Raw genomic sequence first — 17022 nt, forward strand, 5'->3', positions numbered from 1 at the left:
TAAACTTTATCTTCATCTGGGTCAATTAGTTAAAAATATCATTCACTGACTTTGAAAGGAACATTCTAGTCTTAATTATTAATGGAGTAAATGCAAACTGTAATATCTTAGGGTTTTGTGACTGAAATACGAATAGAACGACAGTGAATTTGCTTTCGGGATTGGCGGAGGCATCCAAAATAATATTACCTGTAACCATGGCAACGGGGAACTGCAAGACACTGAGGGGGACGCCGCATAAACCAAAGCCAAAACCAAACGTTGGCAGCAAATTAAAGGATTGTGGTTGCTGCTCACTGGTTAAAGAAGTGACATCACATACCATATTTTCCAGATTAAGTCGCACCTTTTTATGTTATTTTCTTTTTTTGGCTGGTTGTCTATTTCGGTGCAACTCATAGTTCGGAAAATACGGTAATAAGTGGATAAAATACTAAGAAAAGAAATGTTCTGATGCGGAAATGAAATGGGAGTCGTGTTACATTTAAAATAATCTGACAGTTCACCTGATTTCTTGATGGACAGTTCATTGATTTACCGTTTTATGCGTTTGGATGAAGCCCGGGATGACACCAGTTACTCTGCCGGCAAACTGAAGCGAAGCGTTCTAATATTATTATCACTTTTATAACTAACTTTTATCATGCCAGGCTGAGTGCACAAGAAATTTATTGCCATTAACTGTACCGCGGAGGCCCAAAATCCTGTCAGTGCAGTGGCCTGGGAGTGCCCCGGCCGTGTGCCATTTCGAGGATCTCTCTCCCGAGTGAAAGATGCCACGAATATATGATTATGTCACCGGGGATTAGGCGCCGGGGTCCGTTTTAACATGCTACCGCCATAAGGTCGGCGTGTGGATAGTGCATGCCATCGCAAAGCCCTCTCTCCCGGGGATTAACCAGAGCCGAATATGATGCGGACGACTCCAATCTGATCAAACAAACGCACTGTAATAGACGACTGTAGAGGTCGAGGCGTTGTTACGTTACTGGAATATCAAAAGCCGTGGTTGACTAAAGAAAATGCCCTCATTGCCCTGTGAATTAAAGCCACTAAAAAGGAAGGCAGTGTGGTAAAAGCTCTCAAAACTATTAGGATGTCACGCATAAACGACTTTGTATACAGAGAAGTACCATTCAACAGCATCTTCATGGGTGTAAATGCTGATTAAACGGTCTAATCACGCCCCAAAACGTCATCAAAACTAACTCTGCGCCTTCTTTTTTCTGTGCGGAGCATTAAAAATCCTATCATTTTAAGTGCTAAGTCAGTAGTGAGAAACAAAAAATAATGGATGATTTTCCTTTATTCAGTCTAAATTACCCATGATTTAGTCTGGCTTTTGTTGCTGTTAAGAGTATAAGTATAAGTAAAAGTATACATTTTTAAAGTCACACCCCGGCCAAAACTATGAAAAAGGTGCAACTTATAGTCGGGCAAATACGGTTCAGGACATTCCAACTTTGTACGCTTATTTCCCATTAATGTGCTTATTTCAGTGTCTATACTGGCCCGAATCTAGTCTTGCTACAAGTTAAAGAATCAATAAGTATCCTTTTTTGGTCAAATAACTTCTTGTACTATAAAACACGTTGCGAAAACCCAAAAGGTAGAGATATTGCGTTATCAATTATGACCAAGCAAAGTGGTGCAAGCGGTTCCCTTTTAAGCCCAGGCCCCATCGCGTTACGTAATCGTCTGGTGGTAATAATTTAGGAAGTACAAGATGACCAAGCTGCAGAAATGTCTTATACCCAACGCTATATTTAGGGACGGCCCACTTTGTTTAGGAGCGGCGCTTGTGAAATAATCCCCCGCTCGTGACAGACGATGACTTAATATTAATGAACTATACGCCGAATTTATGAGAGAGACGAACACCGGCCGGCGATGCGTTTGAACAGTTACTTCTGCTCTGGAATCTCCCCAGCTTCTCCTTCGTTAAGTTTGATGAAGCAAACGCAAATATCTGCCCTAAACTGTATAGATGGCGTTAACCGATATTTGCCGTTAATTTTTGCATAATTTAGCTCTAAATGTTCTTCTTTAAATTTTTACACACGAGTCTGTTCAAAAAGACAAATCGGAAGCACTTGGGACAAACTAGGAATGACAAGAGGGCTCAAGAGAGACTGGGGCAGCTTGGAAAAAATATTAGTGCCAAATATAGTAATAACACAGACACCTGATCGATTACTTCATCCCTGAAATTGTATTGAATCTTGGAGGATAAATCCAACTAAAAACGCTTCTCCAATCTTGGCTGTGCTTGGCGAGTCTTTGTGGCGTTGGCGTGTTGTTCTTGTGGGTTTTCCTCCTCTACCTAGAGACGATCCCGACAAAGCTGACACATCATGAGTCTAGATCTGGAGAATGACCCTCGGGCGTTTCACAGGAGGTCCCGGACAGGTTTCTCCCAAGCACTTGTTGATGGATGAGTCATATGCAAATGGCCCTACGGCGTCAATAAACAAAGACGAAACTTTTTTCAGTGGTTCAAGTTAATCGCACACTTACCTACACACAGTCGCAATAAAGCATGCCGAACAGGCTTTTAGATAGAGACCCGTCTTCCCGTATTTTGGACGGGGTATTTTAAAATGTGGACGGGCATTTTATAAATAAATCTGAGGGAAAAAAATGGAATATTATCATTAAATCGGGCCGGGAAGCATTTGACAATAGTCCGCCATTACAGTTTACGGTTTACAAGTGAAAATTTGCATGCTGCGCGCTGATTGGTGGACAAAATTTGTGCTTGGCTCTGATTGGCTGCCGAGCCGTGGTCCGGAGAATGCCAAAGCTGCTAGTTTTTTCGCCTACAAAATTATTTGGACGGGGTGTTTTCAAATCCTATCCAAAAGCCTAATGCCGACAGCGCACTTCCTGCTTGGAATATAAAACTCTCTAAAAGAAGATGCAGACAACACACAGCAGTCTCATTTTGACCCCAAGAGCTGTGCTTGCAATATATCTATGGAGCAAATTTGACTGTATTAAATGTAAAGAAAAATCAAGTACAGCCCCATTTGGCATCACAGAAGATGATAAGTTAGCAAACGATTAACACTGGATTAATTTAGCTCATCGGTGACACTTTATACACCAATAATTTCAGTCGCTAACTTTACTACAGCGATGTGTGCAGGACGTCCGGACACACAGACCCGACTTGTGCGTCAGGCCCAGAATAGACGCTGACCTTTGCCTGACTCAGAGTAAAACATTTCACGATATATATGCGGCAGCGTGAGTCACGGCCCAGGATTTCAGATCAAACGCGGCGTCTGTCTCTGCACCAATGAGATAAAGACGCCTTCTGCTGAGCCGGCGAAATCGGGTTTTGGGACAAGGTCTTTGACATCTGAACATGTACTTGAAAACGTAGACGGACATCGACAATCCCTACTTTTACATACTTTGCTTAACATTTCTAGCTTGTTAAGTCTGTTAGCGGGAGAAAGGCTAGCTGGTCAAAAGAGATTCATCCTTGCGACGATGCTAACGGGAGAAGCCAAAGACAACAATATCGAGTTGAGCAACAGATAATGAAATGGTTTGGACATTTTCTACCCTCCATTTATGTGTCAACTATAGATGTGTGTTTTTATTTCAGTCAAAGGTCATCATTTTAATATCACAGTTAAAAAAGGAACTCTGTCCGAGTCCACATTTCACTGTGATTGGTTGAACACACCTGTCCCTCAGGATAATCCCGACCAATAGATGAAGACTATGACAACATGTGTCCGTTTTCAAACAGAGCTCAGGGTTTCCTCTAGTTGAACGTCACGTAACTGGGAAGCGGGGCGTGTTTTATTGCATATGTACTTTTGTTCTTTTAATTGTATTGTAATAATAGGCCAACTTGATTATTTCAAAGTCCATGTTTGATGTAATATTGCAGTGATGAAGCATTTAACTTCCAAATCAGGCAAAATTAGACTGTATAACTTTGCAATGAAAGGGGCTCTGTGGATGTAGTTCCTCCAAAGCAAACGACAACAACATGGTAACGCAAACCATGGAGTAAAAATCATTAAAAAGTACGAATAATATTCTGTTAATGTCTCCTGTCTCACTTCCTGGGGAGTTTTTTTAGCGCGTACTATAGTAATTTATCTTTTTGCCCAATACTTGAACCAAGAGCTTAATGAGAACATTTTCGCACAATACCGATAGGAGTGACATAATATACCGACACAATAACTTCTGGATTTCGGCATAACCCACAAAAATATGAGCCGTACATTTTCGTCAACACCAAACTCCCGCACGAAACGCGTGATCGACGCAGTAGCCGACGATCGCGGGACAATTACGCGGTTACTGTAAGCGACAAAAGGGCCGTCTCTCGTTTACGTCAGGGCCACAGTTTGTGTCGGCGACGGCGGTGGAGGAGGAGGAGCTGGCCCGGGCCGGTGTCAGAGGAACAGCTGGCCGCCATCCAGAGCCCTATCCCGTTACGGCTCAGATTTAACAAACGCAATGGAGCCTTCGACGGCCTCTCAAGCGGCTATAATTGACGAGCCGGTGCTTAAAACCGTACCGCCAGCGTGACAGGGAATATTTTGAGAACTTTTTTTTTGTAAACCGGGAGAGAGGCAATTAAAGAATGCGACGACACCGTGATGACTCAGAGTTTCTTGAAATCGTTCGAGTGGAAGAAATGACACGGCATTTGAAATAAGAGCCTAGGTAAACAATGCAAAGTCAGAATTTGTGACAACTGGATTACCTACAGTCTATTCTCATGCTTCTGTACGCTGTCCGACCACGATTGACAGTTTTAAACAAGCAACTTCATTAATTTTATTATTTTTATTGTTTGCCAGATACAGAGAGCCATCATAAGCTCGTCCGCGACTTGTGCACAGTCATGGGAAGTTTTAATCACGCTAAACCCAAGAGGCAGGTTCCCTTTGTTGTGGAACAGAGGAACGAGGCGTGGCTGCTACAATGTGCTGCATTATACTCTGCTCTGGGTTTGTTTGACATGGAGACGGTGGAAATAATGTGCTGGAGGAGTTATGAAAGATTGACAGTATTAATTAAGTTGACCAAGTTATGCTACAAATGATTCTAAACAAAGGGTCATTGTTCTAGGGCAGCAGTCGACCAAAGAAAGTCTTGGTCAACTTGGTCAATGCCCTTTGAATTGAATAATCTACTAAAAAGGTCGCGAGCTTTAAAATGATAACATCTCTAAAGATCTGACCAAATATCTGTCCCAAAATACACTCAAGATTTTACACAAAAACAACGATAGCAAACAACTCTTTTAAGATATAAAATGGAGATCAAATTCTCAATACAATCCCAAAACTCTGGCTTATTCCAAACGCAGCCCTCATTCTTCCTGCTAAATTGGCCCAAATAACCAAAAATAGTGATTTTTGTGTATAATTGTCAAAGATACATTTTGAATCATTCACTTCATTGTAGGTCATGTAATCTGTGGCCCTCCAGTCGAGCCCTTGGTGAAAATAATGTGGACAACCTGGTCTAAATGTGTTCACTTTTCTGCTGTGGTCCACATACATCATTAATATTCCCAATAAAATATTCATTTTAAGTCAACTAATAAATACTTTGGTCGCCTTAGACACCATTACTGCATTAATAGAGTAAACCACTAAAGGCTTCCAGCTCTACATTGGTCATTTGTACCTCATCATTATTTATTTAGAGAATATTTGAGGGACAGTTTTAAAAACCTTTGCTGTAGATACATCTGGGGTAATGTTAGATATTCCTGACCTATCACCGCATCTATGAATAATCCAGAGAGTATGTTGAAGTGTGAAAGCGTTTCAGTGCAACAGGAGCTGCTCCTCATGCTCTGGTGAGAACAGACCGAGAGCAGCCTGGACTCTGTTCCCTCAGGACGACCGTGTGGAGCAACATCTGCTTCTGCTCCAGAGACTCAAACAACTGTCCACTGCATCGCCAATTTATACATGCTAACACTATGCCCGTCGTTAGCATTGTCCAACTGTCAATTAACGTCATAATGACGAGTGAGTTCATTATAACTTCATTCAAATGAGTTCATTAAAAGCACAGAAAATGAGTTAACATTAAAACCGTGTATCTGGGACTTAAAACTCCTGCGATGGATAATAGATGGATACCTTTGGCATGCAGGGGAAGAAAGCCATTGCAAAATAAAATGGATGACGCAGAACGAACCACATTTAAGGGACTAGACTCAAATAGACATTATAACCATGTATCTGGGGCGTAAAACTCCTGCAATGGATTATAGATGGATACGTTAGGAGTGTACTTTTGGTAGCAGGAAAAAAAGCCATCGCAAAATAAACGAATGACATGGAATTAACCACATTTCAAGGACTAGACTCGAATAACAATCGACATTATTAAATAAATAGATGTGCCAGTATTGTCATTTATGTGAGTGAATTCACGCCAATTCATACGTACAATCTAGAGGCCAATGCGTTCAACCTTACAGAACAAACTGCCTGATAAACTTATTTTCTGTAACATTAACGTTTAAAGAAGACAAATAGCAATTGGAATATGGAGTAGTGGATACAGTGCGTGCATATTCAGAAAGCACAAGTTTAAAAGATTCGCTTGGACAAACACAGGAATATAACCCATTCTCTGCATCTATAATGTATGCATTCATGATCTTGTAACAGCAGCAGCGTTGGGCGAGGATCTGCGCTTGAGCGGCTTCGGCGGAGGCACTTCACCTCTTCTGCGTCGACTGAATCACGGCCGCCGGTCACGCATCGCCCAAACGCCCATGACACGGCCTTAAAGAGACACGCCGCCTCCGCAACGACGTGCTGAACGGTTCATTGTGGTCAAAATAAATGAAAATGTAATGGAAAATAGTGCTTGACGGAGAAATCGTTCCAAAAAACGCCCAAGCATGACTGAATTCAACAACCTTTCATGATCAAAAATTAACTGTTTTTTAACCTTTGATAACAAGCAAAACTGCAATATTGCCTAGAAACGGTTTTGTGCTTATCTGAAAAATCTATGTGAATTGAAAAAGCAATTCGTGCTCTGTGTGCGACACTTAAGCCTCTGTATCATGTGACAGATGATAAAGTGGACACTCTCCCTTTGTATCATTGTTGCATTTAAAACAACTCTAAATGTACTACAGAGCGAGGACTGACAATGAATGCCCAACAACAACTGAGTGTGATAGAATTCTCGTTGCACACATCAACGTCAAAATCCTTAAATTCAATAAAACAGTTTCTTTGGACTTTACAAATGAGGTGAAAAACGTCAGAGGAGTTTATAAAAAGGTAGATGTTTGTGTCTCAACGCAAACGCTAATCCGAACGCTAATTATGGAGGCATAGATATATTAAAATAATGATAAAACTGAAGTAATCTACATGTATACCGTATTTTTCGGTAGTATTTGGCCGGCTTATATTTATACTTATATACTTATACCCCGGAGCGACTTATGTGATATTATTTGTTATTTTCACACTTGCAACCGCATTTCATACTCCAGTGCGACTTATATATGTTTTATTGTGCATTTTATGGCTGGTGCGACTTATATACTCCAGTGCGACTTATAGTCTGGAAAATACGGTAATCAATCGGGTAGTCTTCGCTTTAAATTAAAATTGGCCGTACATATGTCTTAATAAAAGTGTGTATCGTAATATTGAAAACTAATGCACACTTTTGATTTACCACAAATTTACCAGAAAATATGTTCAGACCCTTCTCCAAACTCTGAACTCTTCTCGATTAGAACGTCACAGACGAATTCAAACATTTGGATCTCAAATCAATACAAATTCCCTATTGAGTTTTAAATCTGGATTGTAACACTTAATAATAAAACGCTTAAGAAGGACTAAATGAGTACAAACGAAGCTTCCATACAACTACAACACCACGACAACACGGTCCTCCCTCTGCTCCCGGAGAACAGCCTGGCGCAGATGTGACGGAGGCTGTTACAGTGGTGCCTTGACAACCTCCACCCTCCACCCTCCAGCCTCCAGCACACAGGCGTTTGTCATCAGCAGCCCCCCCCCCCCCCCCGCACGCACACACACGACCCCTGTGTGTCAACGGGACCACCGAAACAAAGACCGCTGTTCATGACCTGCCTCGACCCCCTTTCCTTCTGCCGTCCCGGGGCTCAACATGGAGCAAGAACATGTGATACTCTGATACTAATCAATACCAAAACTACAACTGGATACTCATGAGAACACGCATCGATGCTAGGATACTCATGAGAACACGCATCGATGCTAGGATACTCGTGAGAACACGCATCGATGCTAGGATACTCGTGAGAACACGCATCGATGCTAGGATACTCGTGAGAACACGCATCGATGCTAGGATACTCGTGAGAACACGCATCGATGCTAGGATACTCGTGAGAACACGCATCGATGCTAGGATACTCGTGAGAACACGCATCGATGCTAGGATACTCGTGAGAACACGCATCGATGCTAGGATACTCGTGAGAACACGCATCGATGCTAGGATACTCGTGAGAACACGCATCGATGCTAGGATACTCGTGAGAACACGCATCGATGCTAGGATACTCGTGAGAACACGCATCGATGCTAGGATACTCGTGAGAACACGCATCGATGCTAGGATACTCGTGAGAACACGCATCGATGCTAGGATACTCGTGAGAACACGCATCGATGCTAGGATACTCGTGAGAACACGCATCGATGCTAGGATACTCGTGAGAACACGCATCGATGCTAGGATACTCGTGAGAACACGCATCGATGCTAGGATACTCGTGAGAACACGCATCGATGCTAGGATACTCGTGAGAACACGCATCGATGCTAGGATACTCGTGAGAACACGCATCGATGCTAGGATACTCGTGAGAACACGCATCGATGCTAGGATACTCGTGAGAACACGCATCGATGCTAGGATACTCGTGAGAACACGCATCGATGCTAGGATACTCGTGAGAACACGCATCGATGCTAGGATACTCGTGAGAACACGCATCGATGCTAGGATACTCGTGAGAACACGCATCGATGCTAGGATACTCGTGAGAACACGCATCGATGCTAGGATACTCGTGAGAACACGCATCGATGCTAGGATACTCGTGAGAACACGCATCGATGCTAGGATACTCGTGAGAACACGCATCGATGCTAGGATACTCGTGAGAACACGCATCGATGCTAGGATACTCGTGAGAACACGCATCGATGCTAGGATACTCGTGAGAACACGCATCGATGCTAGGATACTCGTGAGAACACGCATCGATGCTAGGATACTCGTGAGAACACGCATCGATGCTAGGATACTCGTGAGAACACGCATCGATGCTAGGATACTCGTGAGAACACGCATCGATGCTAGGATACTCGTGAGAACACGCATCGATGCTAGGATACTCGTGAGAACACGCATCGATGCTAGGATACTCGTGAGAACACGCATCGATGCTAGGATACTCGTGAGAACACGCATCGATGCTAGGATACTCGTGAGAACACGCATCGATGCTAGGATACTCGTGAGAACACGCATCGATGCTAGGATACTCGTGAGAACACGCATCGATGCTAGGATACTCGTGAGAACACGCATCGATGCTAGGATACTCGTGAGAACACGCATCGATGCTAGGATACTCGTGAGAACACGCATCGATGCTAGGATACTCGTGAGAACACGCATCGATGCTAGGATACTCGTGAGAACACGCATCGATGCTAGGATACTCGTGAGAACACGCATCGATGCTAGGATACTCGTGAGAACACGCATCGATGCTAGGATACTCGTGAGAACACGCATCGATGCTAGGATACTCGTGAGAACACGCATCGATGCTAGGATACTCGTGAGAACACGCATCGATGCTAGGATACTCGTGAGAACACGCATCGATGCTAGGATACTCGTGAGAACACGCATCGATGCTAGGATACTCGTGAGAACACGCATCGATGCTAGGATACTCGTGAGAACACGCATCGATGCTAGGATACTCGTGAGAACACGCATCGATGCTAGGATACTCGTGAGAACACGCATCGATGCTAGGATACTCGTGAGAACACGCATCGATGCTAGGATACTCGTGAGAACACGCATCGATGCTAGGATACTCGTGAGAACACGCATCGATGCTAGGATACTCGTGAGAACACGCATCGATGCTAGGATACTCGTGAGAACACGCATCGATGCTAGGATACTCGTGAGAACACGCATCGATGCTAGGATACTCGTGAGAACACGCATCGATGCTAGGATACTCGTGAGAACACGCATCGATGCTAGGATACTCGTGAGAACACGCATCGATGCTAGGATACTCGTGAGAACACGCATCGATGCTAGGATACTCGTGAGAACACGCATCGATGCTAGGATACTCGTGAGAACACGCATCGATGCTAGGATACTCGTGAGAACACGCATCGATGCTAGGATACTCGTGAGAACACGCATCGATGCTAGGATACTCGTGAGAACACGCATCGATGCTAGGATACTCGTGAGAACACGCATCGATGCTAGGATACTCGTGAGAACACGCATCGATGCTAGGATACTCGTGAGAACACGCATCGATGCTAGGATACTCGTGAGAACACGCATCGATGCTAGGATACTCGTGAGAACACGCATCGATGCTAGGATACTCGTGAGAACACGCATCGATGCTAGGATACTCGTGAGAACACGCATCGATGCTAGGATACTCGTGAGAACACGCATCGATGCTAGGATACTCGTGAGAACACGCATCGATGCTAGGATACTCTTGAGAACACGCATCGATGCTAGGATACTCTTGAGAACACGCATCGATGCTAGGATACTCGTGAGAACACGCATCGATGCTAGGATACTCGTGAGAACACGCATCGATGCTAGGATACTCGTGAGAACACGCATCGATGCTAGGATACTCGTGAGAACACGCATCGATGCTAGGATACTCGTGAGAACACGCATCGATGCTAGGATACTCGTGAGAACACGCATCGATGCTAGGATACTCGTGAGAACACGCATCGATGCTAGGATACTCGTGAGAACACGCATCGATGCTAGGATACTCGTGAGAACACGCATCGATGCTAGGATACTCGTGAGAACACGCATCGATGGATACTCGTATCGATGCTAGGATACTCGTGAGAACACGTATCGATGCTAGGATACTCGTGAGAACACGTATCGATGCTAGGATACTCGTGAGAACACGTATCGATGCTAGGATACTTGTGAGAACACGTATCGATGCTAGGATACTTGTGAGAACACGTATCGATGCTAGGATACTCATGAGAACAAGTATTCTAGCATCAAATAAACTTTTGACAACCTTAATACTGAATAATAATAATAATCTTTAAAAAGTTAGATCTTTCTAAAGTATACTTTTACAGTATACTCATCTTCTTGATCTATAACCGAACTATTAGACCACTGAACTATAAGCAGCGATTAATCCTACTCGTGACGACTATTACAATAATCGTTTACCATCGTTAATATTTATCTGGACTAACGCGGCTCTAAACCACATGACACACGGGGGAAAAAAGCCCGAGACAACATTTTATGAGCAACTTTGCCTAAAAGTCCAAATGAGGGTCTAGTGTCCACGTTCTGCCGTCTGAACACATTTGCTAATAATTACATGACCCCAGAGGACAAAGAGTGCACTTGTTTTGTGCAGAGCGATAGCCGCCTGTCACTGTGGTTACTTACACTCCGGATAATATTCTACTCTTCACCACACCAAAGGTCAACACGTTTGTTTAAGCTTCAGTCCAACCGAGAAAGTCTCCATCATAAAGAGCGTCCTGAGACAGTCACAATATAAATGTTAAATGACAAATTCATGTTGTTTGATTTTGTCATTGTTGAAAAAGATTTGCATCATTAAAAGTCAAGACAAAATATGTATATCAGTTTATTTTTCTCTCATGTTTATCGACATTTTATTTTCTAAATTAAAAGGTGGTATGGACGATTTTTTTCAGCAAATTTTTTATCATATTTCCTCGTGGCGTGGATAAATCATTTGTCCTGCCACGTATCAATCATAAAACACACCTACTGCTCACCTGCAGCCGTGTGCGGTTCCTCCTCACGTTTCCGCGTGCCTAAGTGCATGGATCTATCATAATATAGTTCCCTCAGTGTACGGGGCAAAATGAAGACGGAGAAAGACATTTCGAGCTGACGCAGAAGTGGACAGAAATCTACGGGAGACGAGCGATGCAATGCGCTCCGTTGCGCTAATAAACAAACGCACGTGTGTGTTGTATCCGCACGGGGGAGTGCACATGCGCACGTCCGCCTGCGTTCTCAAATCGCCGAAAAATCGTCCATACCGCCTTTAAAATTCAAATCTAAAAATAAAAATATTTTTCATTTTTTAAAGAAAACCAAAGTACAAAGTGTGTCAGATTTATCATATGTTGATTATAATGTCAGTCCAGTCATGAAATGGCTTTTATGATGACTTTCCGAAATATAAACGTTACAGTCGTGAGATAAGGCCGTAGCAGTGAACCGAGGGTTGTTGGTGGATGTTTCATGTTAAAGACTTTACAAACATGTGAATATTTCACACAATTCTGTTTGTGTCTCAACGACAACGATAATGCAGATGCTAATGCTAATGCTACTGAGAAACAGTTAGCGCTGTGCAGAGCCCATAAACTGGTCTGGAATTATTCATTGTGATATTTTCAGTATTTTTATACTGCAGAGCAACAAATGTTACTGTGACAAAGCCTCAACAATACACTAAACTAATACATATGCGAATATAAAATGTCTGGTATTCATGGGCTTTTTGGCCCCATCATTCCTTTGGTCGTTCTGGTTTACGTCTCTTATGACATGCTGTTGCCCATAGTTACTGCAAATGTCAGACAACAGGAAGTCAAAAGCGTCGCTCTCATTAATAAGATTTGGAGGCTTGTTAACACCTTTAATGCTCGTCCTGGTGGGAGACCGAGCCCCCGATGCTGTGTCCACTTTTAGCCGGACAGTGACGGGACAGAAATACCAGAGGGGCGTGTCCCCGCGCCGTGCCCAGGGACAGCAAAGACTTTAATTACAGCTGCTCGCCAAACCTCTGCCCGCGCGCTTAGACCGGAGCCGATGCCATCTCGCAGATAACGCCACGCCCATGTCCCGATGTAAGGATAATCATACGCAGGGCAGAGCTGGAGCCGATGCCCACTCGCCGATAACGCCCGCGCCCATGTCCCGATGTAAGGGTCATCATGCACGGGGCAGAGCTGGAGCCGATTTATTTATTTTAAAATAAATTACAATACATTTTAATACATTTTTAATAAAATATAATAGTCATAAAAAAATAATTAAAGAAATATATATCACGATTTTCTTGGAGCTGGATCACGATTTCAATATTATCACGATTCATGTACGCTTTGAATATTTCTATTGCCTTTTCAGTAAACGAAGAGCAAACAAATGGCAAACGCAGCACAAAATGCCACAGAAACTACACAGGTTCTGACATGTCGCAGAGCACCCGCAGAGCACCCGCAGAGCACCCGCAGAGCACCCGCAGAGCACCCGCAGAGCACCCGGGTGCTGCTCTCTTGACCACAGCCGCCGCTCGCTCTGGCACAGATTTCTCGCTGACACAGAACATAAAGAGTAAATTATTGATGGGCGCTGGACCCGGTGCGAGCCCGACAGAGACGCACGCTTCACGCTGATTTAAGATGCTTACAGTGCGGACGATAAGCACATAAACCGGCAGGTAAGTTCTAGAACAAATGAGGCTATTTTATTTAAAAAAAAAAAAAAAAAAAAAAAAAAAAGAAGACCAAAGCTTTATAAGGTTTTATGAGGCAATAAAATGGGTGAAGAATCTCTACTTCGCAGTGAGATGACGTTTTCGCTTTTGGAAGGTACAAGATACTTAACTTCAAACCAATGAAATACGTCTCCAATGAAACAATAAACACACTCAAAAATCACGTTGTTTACACTCATTTTTGACAGAAAACGCGGCAAACTAACTTGACCTCGGCCGCGCTTTTCTTCTGAACACTCAATATAAAAGGTTTCTCGCGTTATCGGGCGGCTCTTCCTTCCTTCTTTGACATAGATAAGACAAATATAGTTGACTTATTAACAGCTTATCACTCGACGCAGGAGAGGAGACGGTGGATTACGCCAGTGTTTGACTTTCACGGGTCAATTACAGCGGGAAAAGACCTTGTGAAATACGTACACTTAAAATATACACGTGTAATTAAAGCCGTGTCAATCGTATTCTGATTTTAAACAGGAGCTTGTCTAACGGTCACAGGTTACGGACAGCAGGGCAATAACTGATATAGTCCACATGATATTCTGCAATAGGTCACAAATTAAAAAAGGGACAAATACATTTTAAAGAATAGTGTTGTTTTACCTAGTATAGTGTCGTTTTAGACCCGTTTTACCAAGTATAGTGTTGTTTTAGACCCGTTTTACCTAGGATAGTGTCGTTTTAGACACGTTTTACATAGGATAGTGTCGTTTTAGATCCGTTTTACCCAGTATAGTGTTGTTTTAGACCCGTTTTACCTAGGATAGTGTCGTTTTAGACACGTTTTATATAGGATAGTGTCGTTTTAGATCCGTTTTACCCAGTATAGTGTTGTTTTAGACACGTTTTACCTAGGATAGTGTCGTTTTAGACACGTTTTACATAGGATAGTGTCGTTTTAGATCCGTTTTACCCAGTATAGTGTTGTTTTAGACCCGTTTTACCGAGGATAGTGTGTATCTAACCACATATTCTTCACAGATATGACGCCGTTTCTGTGCGTTCCGTGCTCGCCAACACTCACCAGCTTGATGGCCACATATTCGTTAGTGTACAGATTCTTCCCCAGGCGGAGCTCCCCGAAATTCCCGCAGCCGATCTTCTTCCCGACGCGGAAGTTGGGCCCGACCATGAGCACCCCGGAGTTGGTCCCTGAGCTGCGGCCCCCATGTCCAGTCCTGCTGCCCGCCGTCTTAGACATCTTTTTGCTTTCCTCGGTATCTTTTTTTCCCCCTCGCTTGTCAAAATCCATAAGCTTGTGGTACCCCGATGTCTCCACGGTTATTCCCCGGCCATGCAAACCATAGAAACTCCGGTGACCGCCAGGTGAAGCCGCTCGGCCAACGAAGCCGGAGAAAAAACGTAGAAGTAGTTTCGGTTAACGGCGACGCTCGTTACGGGTGTCTCGTCTTCCGCGATCGTAGGATTCGGAAACTTCTAGATTTCCATATTGCGATGGGAGCGGTTGTGAGGCAGTGCAGGGTCGTCGTCGACGTCGTTGTCGTTAGCGCCGTGGAAGTGCACTCCACGAGCCAGCTACTGCGTCCACAACAAGGCCACTAGGAAACATCTCCCGGAGTGCGCGCTCGCCTCTGGTCAGCCTTCGGTGAGGGACGGGACGATGCGCGCCATGTTTAGGGCCTCCGGCGACGGGGCAACCCTGGGACGACGGCGGAGGAGGCGGGTTCAGAGGGAAAGAGGCGGGGTCTGAGGTTTGGCTGGATCTGTGAAGAATAAACAAGGAAGTGCTGCTTAGTTTATGAAGTAAAAATGTAAATAACACAGAGGGAAACTTGAGGGAAATGTACTGGGGAATTTTTTTCTCAGATCTGTAAGAAAAGGTGTGAGATGATTACTAAATATTATCTCTCAATATTTTGTAAATCCAACTGAATGAGTTTTTATTACAGCTGCAACTGACGATTATTTTACTAGTCAAAGAGGCAAACAATCATTTCTATTGTACATAACTTTTTAATACATTTTTAAACATATTGAGGCTTAAATATGGTGACGAAAAGCTTCGAGATAGAGAATATTTAAAAATAAAGTGTCTTCTTTTACATTTTGACTTAATAAAGCCACTGTCTTTGTTATAAATAGTCTTTTGAATGCGTTTTAGAGCCTGTACGATTGCAATTATTAAAATATTACTGATTATTCCAATTAAACATTTTTTTTAACACAGGCAAATGATTCAAATACATTTAATCAGGCCTGACTCATTTAAAAACTGTTCTCCAGCAGGTTCTTGTTTTGTAAGAAAGGACGGGAGGAAACATTCACAACAAGCGCCAGACAACCACAAAAGAACACTACAATGCCCACATGCGCAAGAGTTCAGTCAATTGTAGCTAAAACATGTCTTTAAAATACCCACTAATGCGCAATACTTATTAGTAATCCACTCTTTTTGCAGAATTTTGAGATATTGCACCATATTGTGGTGCAATATCAACAATCACAATATTATTCCCATTTTGATCACAGTCCCTGCCTCTTTCAGTGAGGAATATTAGAATTTACTCCTCAACTTACGTCACTATTTTAAATGAGAGTTTTAAGTGTTGTGGGACTAAATACAACAACTCTACACTTTATAATAAAACTCAAGCTGCAGTTTAAACCAACAGAAAACACTTTGACTCGTCACAATAATCACTACATCGACTTATTGTTCCGTAAAAGGAGAAGGAACGGCAATATTTGTACGGGTCAGTGGGTATTTTCTTGTAATACTTGTAATATTGGCGCTGTAGATGGTCATGTAAGCGACTTCCACAACTCATAACAGTTACAAATTAAGCTGCGCAAGTGTTTGGTTCTGCCGTTATGTAATCCGGCACATGCCACATTTAGAAAAGGGTTTGCCAGAGATTAAAAACATTCAGAGTTATTGTGTCTGTGGCATAAGGTCCAGTTTCAAACATTAATAATATAATGTTATTTCATGGCTGTCGAGATTATTTATCTGGTTAATCGATAATTGTGATTAGTCAGGCGACAGGTTTAATTGTCAGAATCTAAAAAATGGCAATCGTCCAAACATTACTGTATTTTCCAGACTATAAAAAGGTCACATTTTCGATTATTTTTCATACATAAAAAAGGTACATTAATTGAAACAAAACGTGTACAAAGATCACACAAAATTGCTTCGA

The 17022-nt window shown here is 42.9% G+C and overlaps 1 protein-coding gene across 8 annotated transcripts in view; it reads right to left on the reverse strand.

The window, feature by feature from the left end:
* The window catches only part of csnk1g2b (casein kinase 1, gamma 2b), a 45004-nt gene extending 29807 nt beyond the window's left edge, over window positions 1-15197 (reverse strand). For 5 of the 8 annotated variants that reach the window (XM_072438372.1, XM_072438370.1, XM_072438375.1 and 2 more), the window contains exon 1: window positions 14886-15196. In XM_072438372.1, coding sequence (XP_072294473.1) covers window positions 14886-15113 — 228 coding nt within the window. In that variant the 5' untranslated portion in view covers window positions 15114-15196. Of the gene's footprint in view, window positions 1-14885 lie in introns of all 8 variants that reach the window. The other 3 variants (XM_072438369.1, XM_072438371.1, XM_072438376.1) reach the window with 2 other exon arrangements.
* Window positions 15198-17022: the final 1825 nt, after the last annotated feature.

The sequence above is a fragment of the Eucyclogobius newberryi genome, unplaced genomic scaffold, assembly GCF_026437365.1.
Source record: "Eucyclogobius newberryi isolate DKJ021-1_F unplaced genomic scaffold, fEucNew1.0.hap1 SCAF_9, whole genome shotgun sequence".
Classification (NCBI taxonomy): domain Eukaryota; kingdom Metazoa; phylum Chordata; class Actinopteri; order Gobiiformes; family Gobiidae; genus Eucyclogobius; species Eucyclogobius newberryi.